At 42.2% G+C, this 15,853-nt stretch overlaps 1 protein-coding gene across 1 annotated transcript in view; it reads left to right on the forward strand.

The window, feature by feature from the left end:
• The window catches only part of RAPGEF5 (Rap guanine nucleotide exchange factor 5), a gene marked incomplete at its 5' end in the record, with an annotated part of 154,282 nt that overhangs the window by 41,537 nt on the left and 96,892 nt on the right, over positions 1-15,853 (forward strand). Inside the window, one exon of the mRNA XM_084280501.1 lies at positions 1,486-1,534. Within this exon, the coding sequence (XP_084136627.1) occupies positions 1,486-1,534 (49 nt within the window). The remainder of the gene's footprint in view (positions 1-1,485; positions 1,535-15,853) is intronic.

The raw sequence follows: 15,853 nt of genomic DNA on the forward strand, positions 1-15,853 counted from the left end.
GGAAGGATGCAAGTAGAGGATGGATGTATAGCTGCCTCCTACCACATGTAGGGGGTACTACTGCGTGGCTGCAGAATACCACATCAGCAGATGCTGGAGTTACCAATGTATTGAGATGTCCCAGGCAATTTTGTCTTCTCCTAGCAGCTGTTGCAGTCTGCCTTTCTGCTCTGACCAAAATAATATTCAATATTCTCATTTATCATTTTCAAACTTTTCTTCAGAGTTGTGAGAGTGGGATGTTGTTAATAATTATATTACTTCAGGGATCGTTCCTGGGCTTAGTACCTAATTCTGATCACACCACATGTCTCATGAATGATGTTTTAAATTTCACATATGCTTGGAAACTGGATGTCAAAACTCCCTCTGCAGAATAGCCTTGAGCTTTGCATAGGTGTGTTAGACAAGATGGCTAGTGTGCAGTACAGGAGGCTTTGTGCAGAGAGGTAAGACAATCCCTAGAAATACATCTGGAATGTCCAAGAGGTTGGCTTTTTTTAATTCTAAAGACAGGTTGTTTTGGGAAAATGAGGGAAATGGGAAGAAGTCTGGAGATGTACAGAAGAGTCTGAGAGCACTGTTGGGACAAAGGAGGTATATGCATGAGAGAGTGTCTGAGTGCTGTAGGTCAAGTGCAGGGCACTCAAAGCAGCTGCAGTGGGACAGATGATGGCAGAGAGAAAGTATAAAGCATAAAAATAATGCCTAATACAGCATTTTACTGATACAAAAAGGAACAGACCTATGGAGAGAAGTGGATGCAGAGTTGAGCTGGCCAAAGCGACAGTAGCTGGTTGTGTAGAGATTATAGGGAAAATATGAGAAAGCAGAGACAGAGGCTGAGGGAGAGAGCTGGCTGGCATGGCAGGGCTGTGTTGTCACAGGCTAGTGAGAGAACCTGTAAATCTGGAACTCACATAAATCTTACTTCTTTATGTACATCTTAAGCTAAGTTTTGGTCCTAAAATGCTGAGCCAGGCTATTGGGAGAGCTTGTTTCCTCCTGAAAGCTTCAAAATTGAATGTCAGTTATATATGTGAACCTCAGCGTGGAGAACTTACTTATCCTGGAGTCACACCATAAATCCAACACTGTAGTGTGCTCAGCAGCAGCAAAACAAACATTTGATGGGGGAAGGAAGAAGCTTTAAGTGTGTGCTTGTGAAAACAGTACACTGTGCAAATAAATTTCAGGTTGGGCTACTGAACTGCCCACCCTCTAAGGAATGTGCAGTATTTACATGAAATTAAAGTTTAAAAAAAAAAAAAAAATTACATGGTTGTCACAGAATTCCCAGCTGACAAGAAAATATATTTGCTAGGAAAAGTGACTGTAGTTTCAACCCCAAATATCTATGTAATTCCGTGGCAGTTGGCTACTCCAAATGAGTGATAGCTCCTATCTTACCAGTGTTGTGTTTTGTTTTGTTTTGTTTGACTGTGCCAGTAACTACAACCATCCTTTCCTTTCCTGGTATTTTAGGTACAGAGAGAGCTGGCTGCCGTCATTGCCTTGAAAGCAAGGAAGTCAGGTGAGTCAGGCTGGACTTCAAAGGGGGGTTTGTAACGTTGTTCCCTTCTGTTGTTTACTGAAGTATTCCAATTGTCATTGCTGTCGTCTTAACATGGGGAAGCCAAGATAGTGGACCTCATTCCTCTCTTATTGGAGACTGTATATAGCACAGTGTGATTACTGTCAAGATTCGCTTCCTCTAGTCATATCTAATGACATAGCTGATAAAATCAGAGTATTACAGCTGAATGTGAACTTCGGTCTATTTTTGGCCAACATCACTATCTGGGCTTGCCCTTTATAAGAGAAACTTACATGTTTATTTGACTTAAATTTAAGAGAAATCAAGTTGATAATTTACATATGTTTTCTTTCATGCTCTTGTATCTTGTGCTATCTCTGCTGTGTTTTACCTGCCCAGTCAGGTGTATTTCTTTATGCTAAATCAAAAAACCAACTTCATGCATGAGGGTGTTCTTCCTCATTCTTCCCGTTCCTCTTGGCTGTAGAGGCAAGTCCTCTGTTGTCAGGGCTGTAGAAAGGGAAAGGCAAATGGATAGATGAAAATCTCTGATAGTATGAACGTTACAGCAAATGCTGGTTGTGTGGTGGGAAGACACTGAAATATGTGGTCATCCTGGCTATCAGGGTTTGGGTAACACAACCACTTTCAGAAGGTATCTGCATCGCTGAGCTGGAGCGGAAGCAAAGGAGCTGTGTTTCCTGGGCACTGCACAGGAACTAACACAACCCACTTGACCAGACCTGACTCTAGAGAGGGTTTACTCTCTGTCATCTTTGTGTACAGTGCAGTTAGTCTGCAGCCAGGGCAAACTGCCTGTGGCAAAGTGAGGGTATTTCTAGAGTAAAACAGAGGTAGAGTTTATTTAAATTATTGGTGTGCTCAAATACATTTAAGGTTTTGGGGGGCATTTTCACTGAGCGTCTTTTCTGATCTTCAGTTATTTTGCTGGAAAATAAGATAACAGATCATGCACTTTTTGAGCTATTTTCTAGCCTGTTAATAATACTGCATCATAATGTCTGGATCTGTCTACCTATCTGTGGCTTACAAGTACAGCATGAAAGTTATTCTGCACAACACACAACATTATGTCTTAAACCAGACGCACCAGAAGACATGGCTGGCATATCTACAAATATTTCCTGGTAAAAGTACAAGCATTGCAAAAATATCCTAGACACAGTTTGATGCATTTTTGTCTGGAAGGAGAAGTACCCTTAGGTTATATCCACAGTCATGTAAATGTAAATCTGTAGAAAGTAAACACAAATCTAAGTGTGAATTCAGACCTAAACTGCTTCTGTGTAACAGCTTTGCTTCTAAAACTGCTGTAGTAGTTTATGATGTTAACACTCCTCCGCTGTTTTCCCTTACCTGGTATCACCCCAGTCCCACCTGAATTCAACAGGACAAGGGGAAATGTTCTGAAGTTGCATCAGGGTAAGTTGAGGTTGGATATTAGGAAAAGTTTCTTTACTGAAAGGGTGGTTAGATATTGGAATGGGGTTGCCCTGGGAGGTGGTTGAGTCACCATCCCTGGAGATGTTTAAAAGAAGAGTAGATGTTGTACTTGGTGATGGTTTGGTGTTGGGCCTAGTAGGGCCGGATAGGCAGTTAGACTTAATGATCTTGAAGGTCTTTTCCAACCAAAACCACTCTGTGGTTCTATGAATTCTAATGACTGAACACAGAAATGCTACTGCTCTGGTTCAGTGTAGAGAAAACCAGGTTATTTTAAATAAGGGCTCAAATTCGTATTTTGTTGTAAAATGGTCTAAGTGTATTGTGTCATGTATCTTTTTCCTTAGTGCTTGCACAGTTCTAAGAAATATCCTTCCCTGCTTCTGTGCAGTTGCACTGGTAATAAATAAAAACTCCATTCCCTAAAAGAGTTGATTTTAACCTGTATTAGCCTCTCATTTCCTTTCAGTGAATGTCTACCTAAACAGTTGTGTCAGTAGAAAATGGGATGGGGATTGGACTAGGATTGAGCTACGGGGAAAGGAGGATAGCTCTTGGAGTTTCCTTTATATAGTGTAGTTGCAACCCATCTTGAGCAGGTAGAAGTAGTTTAGTTCAAAATCACAGCCTTAAATAAACAAGGCTCCCTATAGAGCTTTGAAGTGCTGACCAGTCCCTCCTAATGTGTTAATATAAACGCCTACGGTATTGGTTTAAACCTGAAGAAAAGTTACCTCTTTAGTCAGTTTAACTAGTACATGCTTGTTGTTGAAATTTGCATTTCTTTATGCCTCATCTTGGGTGACTGTAAAAGAACTGGCTACATGATCAGGCATAACTGTAAGGTCTAATTTAAGTTAATGCCATTACTACAGCCGGAGCAGAGTAAATTAGGGTGGTTGATTATCCTTTTTTATTTTATTGCTGATGGTTAAATTCAGCGTAGCAGTTACTGTTGGCAATCAAGCTGTGGTGTGCTGTGCCTGGTGAAGTGAAGCATATTCCAGAGAAAGTACTTCTGGAGCTAAAAGCCACAGTATCTTTCAAAGATATTGTTCTTCTAACCCTCTCCAAGCCTCCACAGAATTCCAGGAAATAAAACAGCAAAGATTGGACAAAGAGTTTATTTTGGCATGAAGAGAGTGGAACATGGCTATTGGGCCAGCTGCCCTGGGGAGCTTCCAGGCTGGTGTGAATGGTGTGGGCGCCTGGCTCATCCACCCTGAGATTCAGGAGTGGGGAGCGCAGGAGATGGGCATGGTCCTAACCTGCTGGCTGGAACCTGCCTGCCGTGGGTAATCGGTTCATTAACCAAAAGCTTTCCTACCAACAGAACAAACCCCAAAGCTGTTGTGAAGCAGTTCCTGTACTGTTTTTGATGGTTTGGTGGTTTTTAAATTGCAGCATTTCAAAATATTTCCTCTAGATAGCTGGTTAGCACTACCAGGAAGAGCAAAAAGAGAGTACTTCTGCCTGATGCAAGGACTGTGTAATTTGTTCCTGAATTACTTTAATTTCTGGATACACCTCTGCCCTTAGAGAGGCACTTCACAGTCATTTAATTGTACTAGAAAAACTGGCTGATTAAAGCTTTTGTATTACTTGTCTAGGACTGTTGTAGTAATTGCTGGATTGCTTTGCATGGAAAGAGCTACACAAACACCACCCTCCCTCTCCCCCCACCCCCTCCCCTTTCCAGCAAGAAGCAGGAGGGTCCAACAGGGAAGGTTTGCTATGCTTGGAGGGGGGCAAACATTGCCTTTGGTTACCAGGGTGAAGCAGTTTATTTTTGTTTTAATAGAAGCTTGGATTTGCTACCTAGTATATGCTTTATATGAGAAGAGAAAATCACAACTATTTCAGATTTTGGGCCAGAATGGCTGTTTCAGAGATTTAGACACCATATCTACTGACAAAATGCTTTGAAAACTAAGGTAGAGACCTGAGCCTGCTGTGGGGTAAGGGCAGAACATCAATTTCTTGCTAGTACAGAATCTGACTTGATGGAGAATGTCAGCTGCCAGAAAATAGAAAGTCAGTAGGGTGTGGGGGAGAATGGCTTTTCCCAAGAGGTGTTCTTCTGTTTTTGCTGTGGGGTGGAAGAATAGGAGAAACACATAAAACTGACAGATGGCTGATGGAAAAATGCAGAACCTGAAAAATGAAAAACTTCTGCGCTGTGGAAAAAAAAGCTCCATGCTCATCTTTCAAATGTGTACTGCAACTAGACAGCTCTGATAGCAAGGGATAAAAGCCTACAGAGAGGTACTTGAGGGCCCTCATGCAGAGGGAGCTCAGCATTTTTAGCTTCTTTGCAAATAAAACTAAAGAAGGGTAAAAATAATGTCTTGGATCCTAAAGTATTGATGGGCCTCAGTAATGCTGTTGACTAGAAAGCATTTCATTAGAATCAATCTCTCGTGATAAAGGTGACCTAAGAGGGGTAAATGAGCCTGTGCACTTCTCTGCTGCTTATAAAAAGTTAATATTGTTCTTGTTTAACCCTAGAAATAAAGAGATTAAATACTGTCTTCCTTGGTTGGGTAAAAGGTCTTGGGAAAGCAAGTAGCTGGAGCAGAAGAGAACTTTGTTTGCAATTGAAGGCATTTGGTGTTAGAAATGTTGTGTTTGTTTATACCTTGCTGGCTTCTGCTGGCTTCCAGAACTGTGCTGAAACACAACAGGAATGCAGCCTCTCATCCCAAGGTTTACAAGGGTTGGCATTTATCTCAGTTGCTTGTCATGGCTCATGACGTGTTTCTTATGTGTTAGAGATGGTAGCTAAAGCAAGCGTAAAAAGCAGCAAATAGCCTAAGGCTGGAGGCTTTAGCCGGTGGCATAGCTACACAGGTACATGTGAACTGATCAAAATCTGTCAGGTAGATGCTCTGAACTGCTGTTAATTCCATCCACAAACAAGATGCTGTGCATGAACCTAGCTACACCTGGTGGCATCACCCGGCAGATTCCTTCAACTTCGTATCTGAAGGATTTCTGTAACTTCATTCAGGGAAAAGGCCATTAATAAGAGCCTGGCTGTAGTCCTTGTGTTTCTGCATGCAGGAGCTAATTAAGATAACAGCTGACAGAGTATCGATGGGGTAGGAAGAGAGCCACAGCAGCTTCTCCCCAGGCATGGCAGGAGCCACGGCAGGGCTGTGAAGGGCAGGGCAGCCACAAAAGCCCTCGCACTTGTGTGTGGTTTTACTCCTTCTTAAGAATGATATTCAGGTTTCCACAATAGAGTTAGATAGATAGCTTTTAGTCATGTCATTCTTCAGTTGACAAGCTCTGTTGTTTGGTGGCTCAGTTTGTTGTGGGGTTTTTTGAGGTTTATTATTTGTTGGTTGTTTGGGTTTTTTTAATGCATCTTTTGCATTTTACTTATAATAATTAGACTTTTGCAACATATTAACTTTATATTTGAGATCATCTGGATTGGTGAGCCACTGGCACAGGTTGCCCAAGGAGGTGGTGGCTGCCCCCTCCCTGGAGGTGTTCCAGGCCAAGTTGGATGGGGCCTTGAACAGCCTGGTTTAGTGAGAAGTGTCCCTGCCCATGGCAGGGGGTTGGAATTTGATGATATTTAAGGTCCCTTCCAATCCTAACCATTCTGTGATTCTACCTCCACCCTATTCTGACATATTTGTATGCATATCCACCCTTCCTCTTTTCTTTTGTATTGCTTCTGTCAGGATTTAACTGCCTGTGTGATTTGCTTAGTATTTTTATTTTAGGGCAGGCGATTCAATATGAAGCAGTCACTGGGGCTTGAGCTTTTCCGACATGAATGAAAGGCAAGCTGTGAACAGCTATTCCTTTTCCCAGATGCTGTGCCACCTCTACAGCGCTGCTGTCAGAGCTGATTGCGTGACTCGGCTCTAACACACTCCAGGCAATGTCAGCCCGGATAAAAACATGAAAACAGCCAGGCTGGGTCAGGTTAAAAGTCCATCCAGCTCCAAGCCTACTGTGAGTGATGAGTAGGAGATGCTTAGAGTAGAGAAACAGAGCAAGTACAAACAGTTGTCTTCTGATGTGTGTACTCAGCATCTACCAGTCTGCGCTTGAGGGATTTTGCTGTACCCGCACTGTTGTGTGAGAGAGCCCTTGATGGACCTTTTCTCCATAAATTTATCAAGCTGCCTTTTGAGCTGGCTTAAACTCCTGATTTTCATCACCTCATGACAGTGAGTCCCACAGCTCCTGTGTGTGATATGTGAAAGCATAGTTTTTTCTTTCCATCTTAAACACGTTCTCCACGACTCTCATTCTTTTGCGATACAGCTCTTTGGTGATGGAAAGTGGTAAATAATCCATTCCCAGATCATGGTCATACTACTCAGGATTTTGTGCACCTCTGTCATACCCCTAAGTTGTCTCATTTCCAGGCTAAATTGCTAGTCCTTCCTTATGCTGAATCTACTCTGCTGAAGTCTTTGCCGCATCTGTTACTTTATTTTTGAGATGGGGCAGCCAGTGTTGCAGCAGCATGTGCTGGAGTTGGCACCAAGTGAGGGTGGCAGCTTCTTATCAGGGTGGGGTGGTGGAGGGATGTGGGAAGGAGCCCAGTAAGACCCTTTTAGCAGCATTAAGCTATTTTATCAGCTTAGTTAACTCAGGAAACAGCATCTTTACCATTCAGCCCGTTTCCCCAAGTAGCACAGTTCCTTGTGAGACTTCTTGGTAACTTTACTCCACAATAATTAGCAAAATCCTTGTTGTTTGGTGCTATATGAGTATCCTGTGCTGTGTTATTTGTTTTATTTACTTGTAGAACAGAGTTTGTATCTAGACAAGGGAAATCATTACGAGTTTGAATTAGATTTTCACAGGTACTTGAAAAAATGAGGTTACAGATACATTGCCAGAGGTCGTTCGAGAATGGAAAAGTTCAGTATTATGTTTAAATATCAAACATATCAAGCACCCTTTGGATTTACAGGTTTTGTAAACGAGTGGATATACAATATCTCTGGTGTAAAATGTGCGCAGTTTATTATCACTTATGTGATGCCACAGAAAGAAGGCCATAAAGAAGGATGAAAAAACCCCATACTCCTGTTTACACAATAAAATGGCAGTTCTGTGCCAGAGGTGTGAGTTTTTCTTTGTGGAAAAATTGAGAAAGTTTGAAGGGTGGGAAAAGGCCACTGTCAGTAGGACTTTACTGCTTTTCTGTGTCCCCTTATGTCTCTTCAGTGAGTTCATTACCTGACTTAAGACCTTATTTCATTACAACTTTCAGTTCATCCAAGCATCGACTTCTTTAAAGAAGGGTTGAACTTGTCAGAATGTGTGGAATAAGAGTTCTGCAAGTGTTACAAATAACTTATGCTGGAGAAATGGCCACTCCAAGGAAAAGGTGCAGGAGTGTGGTGCTTCTGATAGGTCTTGGTAACTGTATCTTTACTTTTCCTCTGGCCACTGAAATGTGTTTCAAAATAGAAGTTGCACCTGAAAACATACCTAGGGATATTTTAAAAGTTAGGTTGTGCTTTAAGGATTTCATGCCTTGAAGTAAGAGAGGTGACTGTGTTGGCTTCTTTAAGTGATCCTTTAAAAATATTTTGTGCCTTATTGAATGGAATGCCCACTCCTAGGGACCAACGTCTTGTTGCACCCCATGGGATTCTTCCATTACTCCTGAGATCAGGCATACTGAGAAACTATTGGTACTTCAAAAGGATGGAATCAGACCCCTTCTCATCCTGGGAATGGTCCTCATTGTGTTGCCTGGTCAGGAACACTACGGAAGTGATCGTCCCCCTGTACTCGGCACTGGTGAGGCTGCGTCTCAAACAGTGGGTTCAGTTTTGGGCCACTCATTACAAGGACACTGAAGTGCTGGAGCCTGTCCAAAGAAGTGCAGTGAAGCTGATGAAGGATCTAGAGCACAAGTCTTATGAGAAATGGCTGAGGGAACTGGGACTGTTTAGCCTGGAGGAAAGGAGGAGGGGGGGAGGCCTTATCGCTCTCTACAACTATTTGAAAATAGGTTGTAGTGAAGTGGGGGTTGGTCTCTTCACCCAAGTGACAGGTGACAGGACAAGAAGATGTGGCCTGAAGTAGCACCAGGGGAGGCTGATTGGATATTAGGAACAATTTCTTCACTGAAAGGGTTGTCAATCATTGGAACAGTCTGCTCAGGGAAGTGGTTGAATCATCATCCCTGGAGGTATTTAAATGATGTGTAGCCGTGGTGCACAGGGATATGGTTTAGAGGTGAACTTGGCAGTGCTGGGTTAATAGTTGGTCTTAAAGGGTTTTTTCACCCAAAATGATTTTATGATTCTATGACCATGTGTGACACACACACGCAGCTCTGCTGTGCTGTAGCTGAATCAATGATCACCTGCTTTGTGCCCACTCTGTGCAATGCTGAGAGCGGGAATCACCCTGGACAGCATTACAGTTATGCTCACTAACCAGCCTCTGTGTGTTCAGCAGTTGATGGAAAGCAGAATAGACTCTGAGCCTTGGAAAAAGAAGAAAAATATCTCAAAAGAGCTCTCTAACGGGCATTATGCTGTGAGGGATTTTGGCAGCTTGTGGTCTATTTTTTCCCAGTTGTTGTAGAACTTTGGCCATGGTTCTTTCTGTGTGAAAAAGGCACTTCACATAGAAGAAAAGAGCAATGCAGTATAGCTGTGTAGGTGGCAGATGTTTTGCACATATGCAGAAAGGGATTGCATGGTCAGATCAGAAAGACAGCAAATGTGCATAAAACCCCCCAATTCCCAGGTGAATGTTTTGTTTCCAGTGCTTTGGGAGAGGCATTTACAGTGAGTGAACAGAATTTATTTACTCAGTCCTCTTTGTTTCCTGCTCCTTTCCTGGCTATGCCTGGAGGATGTTTCCACGGAGTAGAGAGCGGTGTTTAGCTTAACACCAGTGACTGCCTGTACCTCCTTGTTTCACCTTGTTTCACCAGTTCCCAGAAATCTTTCTCCCCAGGCCTGCTGATCATGTAATGGGCTCTTCTCCACCCTTCCTGTATCTTGTTTCAGACAGTACTGCTATAGATATGTTCACTGCACTTGCTGTTTTTCATTTTAAATATCATGCATATGAGAATGAATCTCTAAAAGCACTAGATAAAAGTTAAAGCTTTCTGCATTCAGCAGAATGGTTTTCCTTGAGCTGCTGTTGCTACAAAGAACATTGCTTTTGTTGGTTCCTGTGGTAATCCTACAGTCTTTGCTACTCATTTTCTGGTTTTTTTTTTTTTTCCTCTTTGATAAAAAATGATGAGAGTTTGTATGTTCACAAAATGCATGTTAAAGTGTGGCTTTTCCTTTGTCCGTATCACAAATGGCCAGGCATTGGAAAGCAAACCTCCTCATGCCATGTGAATCAACAGCAGCTGATTATCTGTTAAAAAATGCCTCACTTGTTTAGTTGTTTTTACAAATTACGTATGTTGTTCTTCTAAGGCACCACCAGGATGGATGAAATAGGGGCCTCCAAACCTAGATAAAAGGCTTGAGTTCTGATAAATAAAATAAACAGGACTTCCTAACAAAACCAGTTGTACAATAATGTGAAAAGAAAGTAGTAGAAGGCTTCTGGCCATAACCTGACTGAGGTGGGAAATACCGTTGGCTTTCCTTGGTATGCTCATTCTTTAATTTACAATGGCTACATAACGAAGGTGAGACTGAGCCCCTTTTAAACTGAGGTTTGTCCTTCCCGTGGTCATTCAGATGTGGTGGAAGGGAATGTGCCTTGGCCTGTGGATCAGCAAGACCAAATCTCTATCTGTCAGCCTCCGTTCTTACCACACTGGCTTTGCTCTGTTTAGATTGCAGATTCCTACGCTTGGTGTTATCTGTTCCTTTTGATAAACTCTGCAATGGGAGGAAATGGGTTTGTATCATTTTTTTTGGGAGTCCTGTTTCCTATTTGAGATCTGAGAAATGGCTTGTAGCACTAGGACCCTTGGGAACTTACTTTTCTGCGTGGAAACTAGACCAGCATAATGAATATCCTCTGTGCAAATTCAATATTGGTTCTACATCTAAGGTCAAGAAGAAGTTAATGACCATTTTTTACATACAGAAATCAGTTATGAAACCAACATTGCATTTCATGCTTTTGTCATTTTAAAATGAAACAAAATGCTGGTGTAATTTATATTAAATTGATTTAAACTACAGAGCATAAATATCATGAATCCCAGATCAGTGTTTGAGGCGAAATGACATTGTTGTCACTTGTTCAATAGTTCATTCCTGAACTTGCAAGCACCTTTATTCCATCCCATGCTTGCTGTGCTTTTTTAGATACAGAGGTGCTGAACAATGCTGCAAGCTAGAGTCTGTCTTTAATAATTTTTGCATTTTCTTTGTTTCTTTAATTAGCTGATTTACTCAGCTGATTGCGCAGCTGTCTGGGCAACACCCCCCCAGGGGCCTGCCAACTGTTTCAGAGATATGTAGTGTACTCAGTGAAGGGAAATCTGTACAGTAATTTGCATATTTATATGCAGAAATAGCAGACAGGAATGAGAAAGCTCAAAGGCGATTCTTGTATTGCTAATAAAAGGAAACATGTTAAGGATGAGCTTAAAACGCTTTCTCTTTTCAGTAATTTCTGGGAAAAGATTATGGTTTCATGGTAAATAAGGAACCAATTCTCAGCTGGAGGGTTTTATTCCTGGGATTATTGCTTCTCTGATATGCAGCTTTTGGAGATTTCAGAGGTATTCTGTGCTTGTTGGTCCTCCCCTTTTAATTTGGAAATAGGACTTGGAAAATGCATGAGGACCTGTACTGGCTTTAAATGGTCCCAAATCTGAGGTTTATAAAGCATTTGCTTGCTGCTCATCTTCTTTTCCACTGCTCAGCACTAGCCTTACGTAAGCTAGGGAATCCAGCTTTTACTTTCCCCAGTGGTATCAGTATGAGCTATTCATTTTTTTCCACTCTGATAAATTAATAAGCATCAGCAAACATTATAACACTGTCAAACAGCTCAGAGCTGCCATAGTAACCAGCCTCTCTGGAGCTCACTGTATACCCTCCACAAAGAATAACAAGGGATACCACAAGCTCCATTGTTCAAAATAATGATAAAGTTTCCTAGAAACTTGAAACGGGTTTAGAATGATGTGTTTTTTAAAATCACAAACAGCTTTTTTGCTATTTGTGTCTGAAAAACTTCATGCTAGTGGCTTTCCTCTGGAAAAAAACCCCCACCACAAACCAAACCAAAAAAAAAATCCCAGAAAAGAAACACGCCTCTCAAAAAATTTGGGATATAAGAAGAATGCAAGAAGTTTTGAGCTTCCCAGCAGCTGACTATAAATCAACTGGTACAGGCTGCTGGCAATTCAGAGCACTGGAGCCTTTCCCTGGGGAATATTCTTGCAGATTCCTGAGGACTTTTTAACAGTGATGGCTTGACAGGGGCAGAAAAACAGGCTATAAGCATCCAGCAGGGATGAAACAGTGAAAATCTGTTGGCTTGTCAAATAAACAAAGTTCTTCTGTTTCAGAAGTAGGCTGTTTACCACTTCCAAGGTGGTGTGTATGTGTCTCCTATCTGTAGAGGGCACGTAGGGGCCTTTTGTGCTTACTGGCTAGAAAAAGAGAGATGCATATATGAATTTTGATCACACATTGCTGAAAGGATTGGAATTGTACAAAGGGCAGAGTGGTTTGATGTTCTAGGATGTTAGCAGGTTAAGAAACAACACTAAATAATAAATGAACATCCTCATCTGAAATGAAGAAGCGTATCTGAGGACACGAGGGATGTAACCGAAGGGGTGACCAGGATTTGTATGGTGATCCGGGCTGCCTCTGGAGCCGCGGCGGGGCAGTGAACTCTTCATCCAGCCGGGTCACAGGCTGTGCAGGTGAGCACGGCTGCTCAGCTGGATGCTGGAGTGTCTGTGCTGCTGGGATCCCACAGCTCTGGCTGCTCCTGAGGCTATGCCGGAGGGTTTGCAGTGTGATGAGTCTTTGAAGAAGCCTAGAGCAGTGCAGTCATAAACTGCGTGTCCCCAGGAAAAGGCGGGCAGGCAGTTCTGGTCCTGCAGTTGGACTTCATGGCAAACTCAAGGCTGAAGCTGGAGTTCTGTGCCAGAAGGGGTATGGCAACAGTGCCGCCTTGGAGGGTGTCCTGTCCCCTGCCCTGCGACTTCTTCTCAATGTGGCCATCAAACTGAGCCAGGATAGAAGTAATCCTGTTCAATGCATGGATTCCAAATGCTTTACAGTAGTACAGAGAAGGGATAGTAACTATGGGGGGTGTGGGACAGCCAGCAGTGACAGGGAGCTGAGCTGGCTTTCTGTGCTGTAATGGCCCAGTGGGTGCCATCCAGAGCGGCTGCTTGTCCAGTTGCTTATGGATGGACAGATGTCCCTTACCTTAAGCAGTTCCGCAGGAAAATGGTTAACTCTGATGGCAGCCTTCTCTTAATCGTTTAAATAATTAGCTTTCAGAGTTAACACCCTATTAAGCCAAAGGGAGGAAGTTCACACCTCTCCTGGTGTTATTGTTCCAGTCTGGCTGGCTGCAGCAGCAGAATGACGCTACTGCCTTGGTTTGTGTCCTGAAGGTTATCTTTGCAGCCAGAAGGGGTAGAAAGAAGAAACTTCATTTATAGAAAAGGAAGAAAGCACAATACAGCAAAACCTCTGGGAAGACTGCAACACTGCTGATTCCAGGAGCTGGTTTATGTGTGGATTTTTTTTTTTAACTGTCCTTTCAACTTTCAGTTGGATAAAAGATTCTGTTATGTTGCATAAGGCAAAAAAGTATAAAACTGAACCAGCACACCCTGCGTTTTGTGACTTTTAAAAATCGTACTCATCAAATGTCATTAATTTACCTTCAAGTTTAGGATTCTTTTGTGGTAGGGAGCAGGTCCACAGTGCTGCATGTGTCTGTTGTGACCCTCACTGTGTGTCACCCTGCGTAGCTAAGGTGAGACCTTTAGCATGCCTGTAATGCTCCATGCCACTGAGAAAGACAAATCCCTTCCAATATCTTAAATCTATGTTAAATTTTGTAATGTGGCAGTATAAGGATGGGGGGAGGGGAGGAAGGGGAGCACTGTTGGTCGGTAATTATGACACAAAAGTTGCCCTTGGCTCCAGAGTGAGCGATGGTTATGTTCCCTTTCCCTTCACACCCACATGTGATGGCTGATTCTGCTGAGGTAGCTAGTACAAAATGATTTACTTTTGTTTCTTATTTCTTGTTATTTTTTTCTGCTGATTTAATGAGCTGAAATGGGATTACTAAAGGACAAGGCTCTGCCCCCGCAAGAATTATCTCTTCCAACATTAGTTTAGAGAAGAATCTGCTAGCAAAATCTCAGCTCTGGTCTTCGGGGGCAGAAGGAATTGAGATCAGATGATGGCCTTTGTGATCCTTAAGTGACCATAAAAAAAATCAACTTCCTGAATTCCCTAGGCTAATTTAAAAACGACATTTGAACTGTACATTAGCAAGCTAATGCTCATGTAACATCTTTTCCCTTCATTCATGGTGACCTCTCCTCCAAAGGAAAAATGCTGCAGGTAGAAAAGAGAATTGGTCACTCCATGTTCATCTGCATTTTTTTTCCAGTCTCTGGTCTGAAGCCTGAACCCAAGCATAGCATTAGATACATACATATAGATCAAGGTAAAGCACCTTTGCCTTTCCTTGCAGTTGCTGCTTTGTGAGATTTGTCTAGGTATTTGTATCAGGGAGAGATGCTGGGCTTAAGCTGGCAGACAAGGAAGGGTTTGGCCCAGCTCCAAAGTTCACAACTTTTCTGTATGTGCACATTACAATTTTAGGGAACCAACCCAGAAACAACACTTGCCTGGGAAATAGTTTCCCATCCCACCCTACCCTTCCGCTTGCTTTTCCTACGGTTGAATTTGCAACGTCAAGCTTTTTTATTAAAATTAAAAAAAGGCCAACTAACAGTAAGTGGTAAATGTTCCTTGAATGCTTATATTTTATGACAGAACTCTAATAACGTGCACAGAGGCCCACGAGGGCAGTGCCTGGGCCAACTCAAGGGGTGTCTGTGAGTTGTTGCAGGGTTAGGAGGCACACTGTGTATAGAAATACAGTGGTTGCTCTCTTAGGTGTGAGTGATGACTCCTATAAGCATAAATTTCTGAGTACATTGGAGTATTTTAAAGAGATTCAAGTATGTTTTTCCTGTATTTTATGGACAAAACACGTTGCAATCTTTTAACAGAAAAAGTAATTAAGGGTTACTATTTGCCCACTTCAGTCTTCAAGGGACCGTGCTTTTGTGATGGAAAAAAACGGTATGAGATGGTGTGATTCCTTCAGTATTGCTCCCTGGGTGTAGTTAAAGGGTTTTGATTGTGACTGGGTTTTATGTGTTTGGATAAGAGGCAGAGAGGACACAAAATCAAGTTTGTGATGGAAATTTCATGAAAAAGAGGCCGACTGCTCTCTCTCTCTCTCTCCCAAGAGGGCTGCAAGAACGTCAGTGTGAGGTCTGGGATATTTTTTTTTCCTTTAAGAAAATATTTACTGCTTATTTTCTACATTCCTTACACAGTCTAAACAACACTGAAGCCAAGGAGAAGCTGGGTTTGGATTATGAACTTTTTCAGTTTTTTAAAGAGTTGAGCTGTGAAATAGCTGATAAAAATAGCTTCTTTTTTAAAAATTATTTTTAAGCTGTTCATTTAGGGTATGGCTAAACAGAGGTTGTTTTCTCATCAGCGTTAATACTGCTTGTGCTAGAATTGTTGACACCTGAGCAAACCTGTATCCAGTGTGGTTGTGGATACACACTCTCTTTCTCTTTCCCTTTGTGCCAGGTAAAAGAAGTTACTCTGCTCAGCCCAGGGTGTTTGCTACTTG

Source organism: Gallinula chloropus (genome assembly GCF_964237585.1).
Source record: "Gallinula chloropus genome assembly, chromosome: 2".
Taxonomy (NCBI): domain Eukaryota; kingdom Metazoa; phylum Chordata; class Aves; order Gruiformes; family Rallidae; genus Gallinula; species Gallinula chloropus.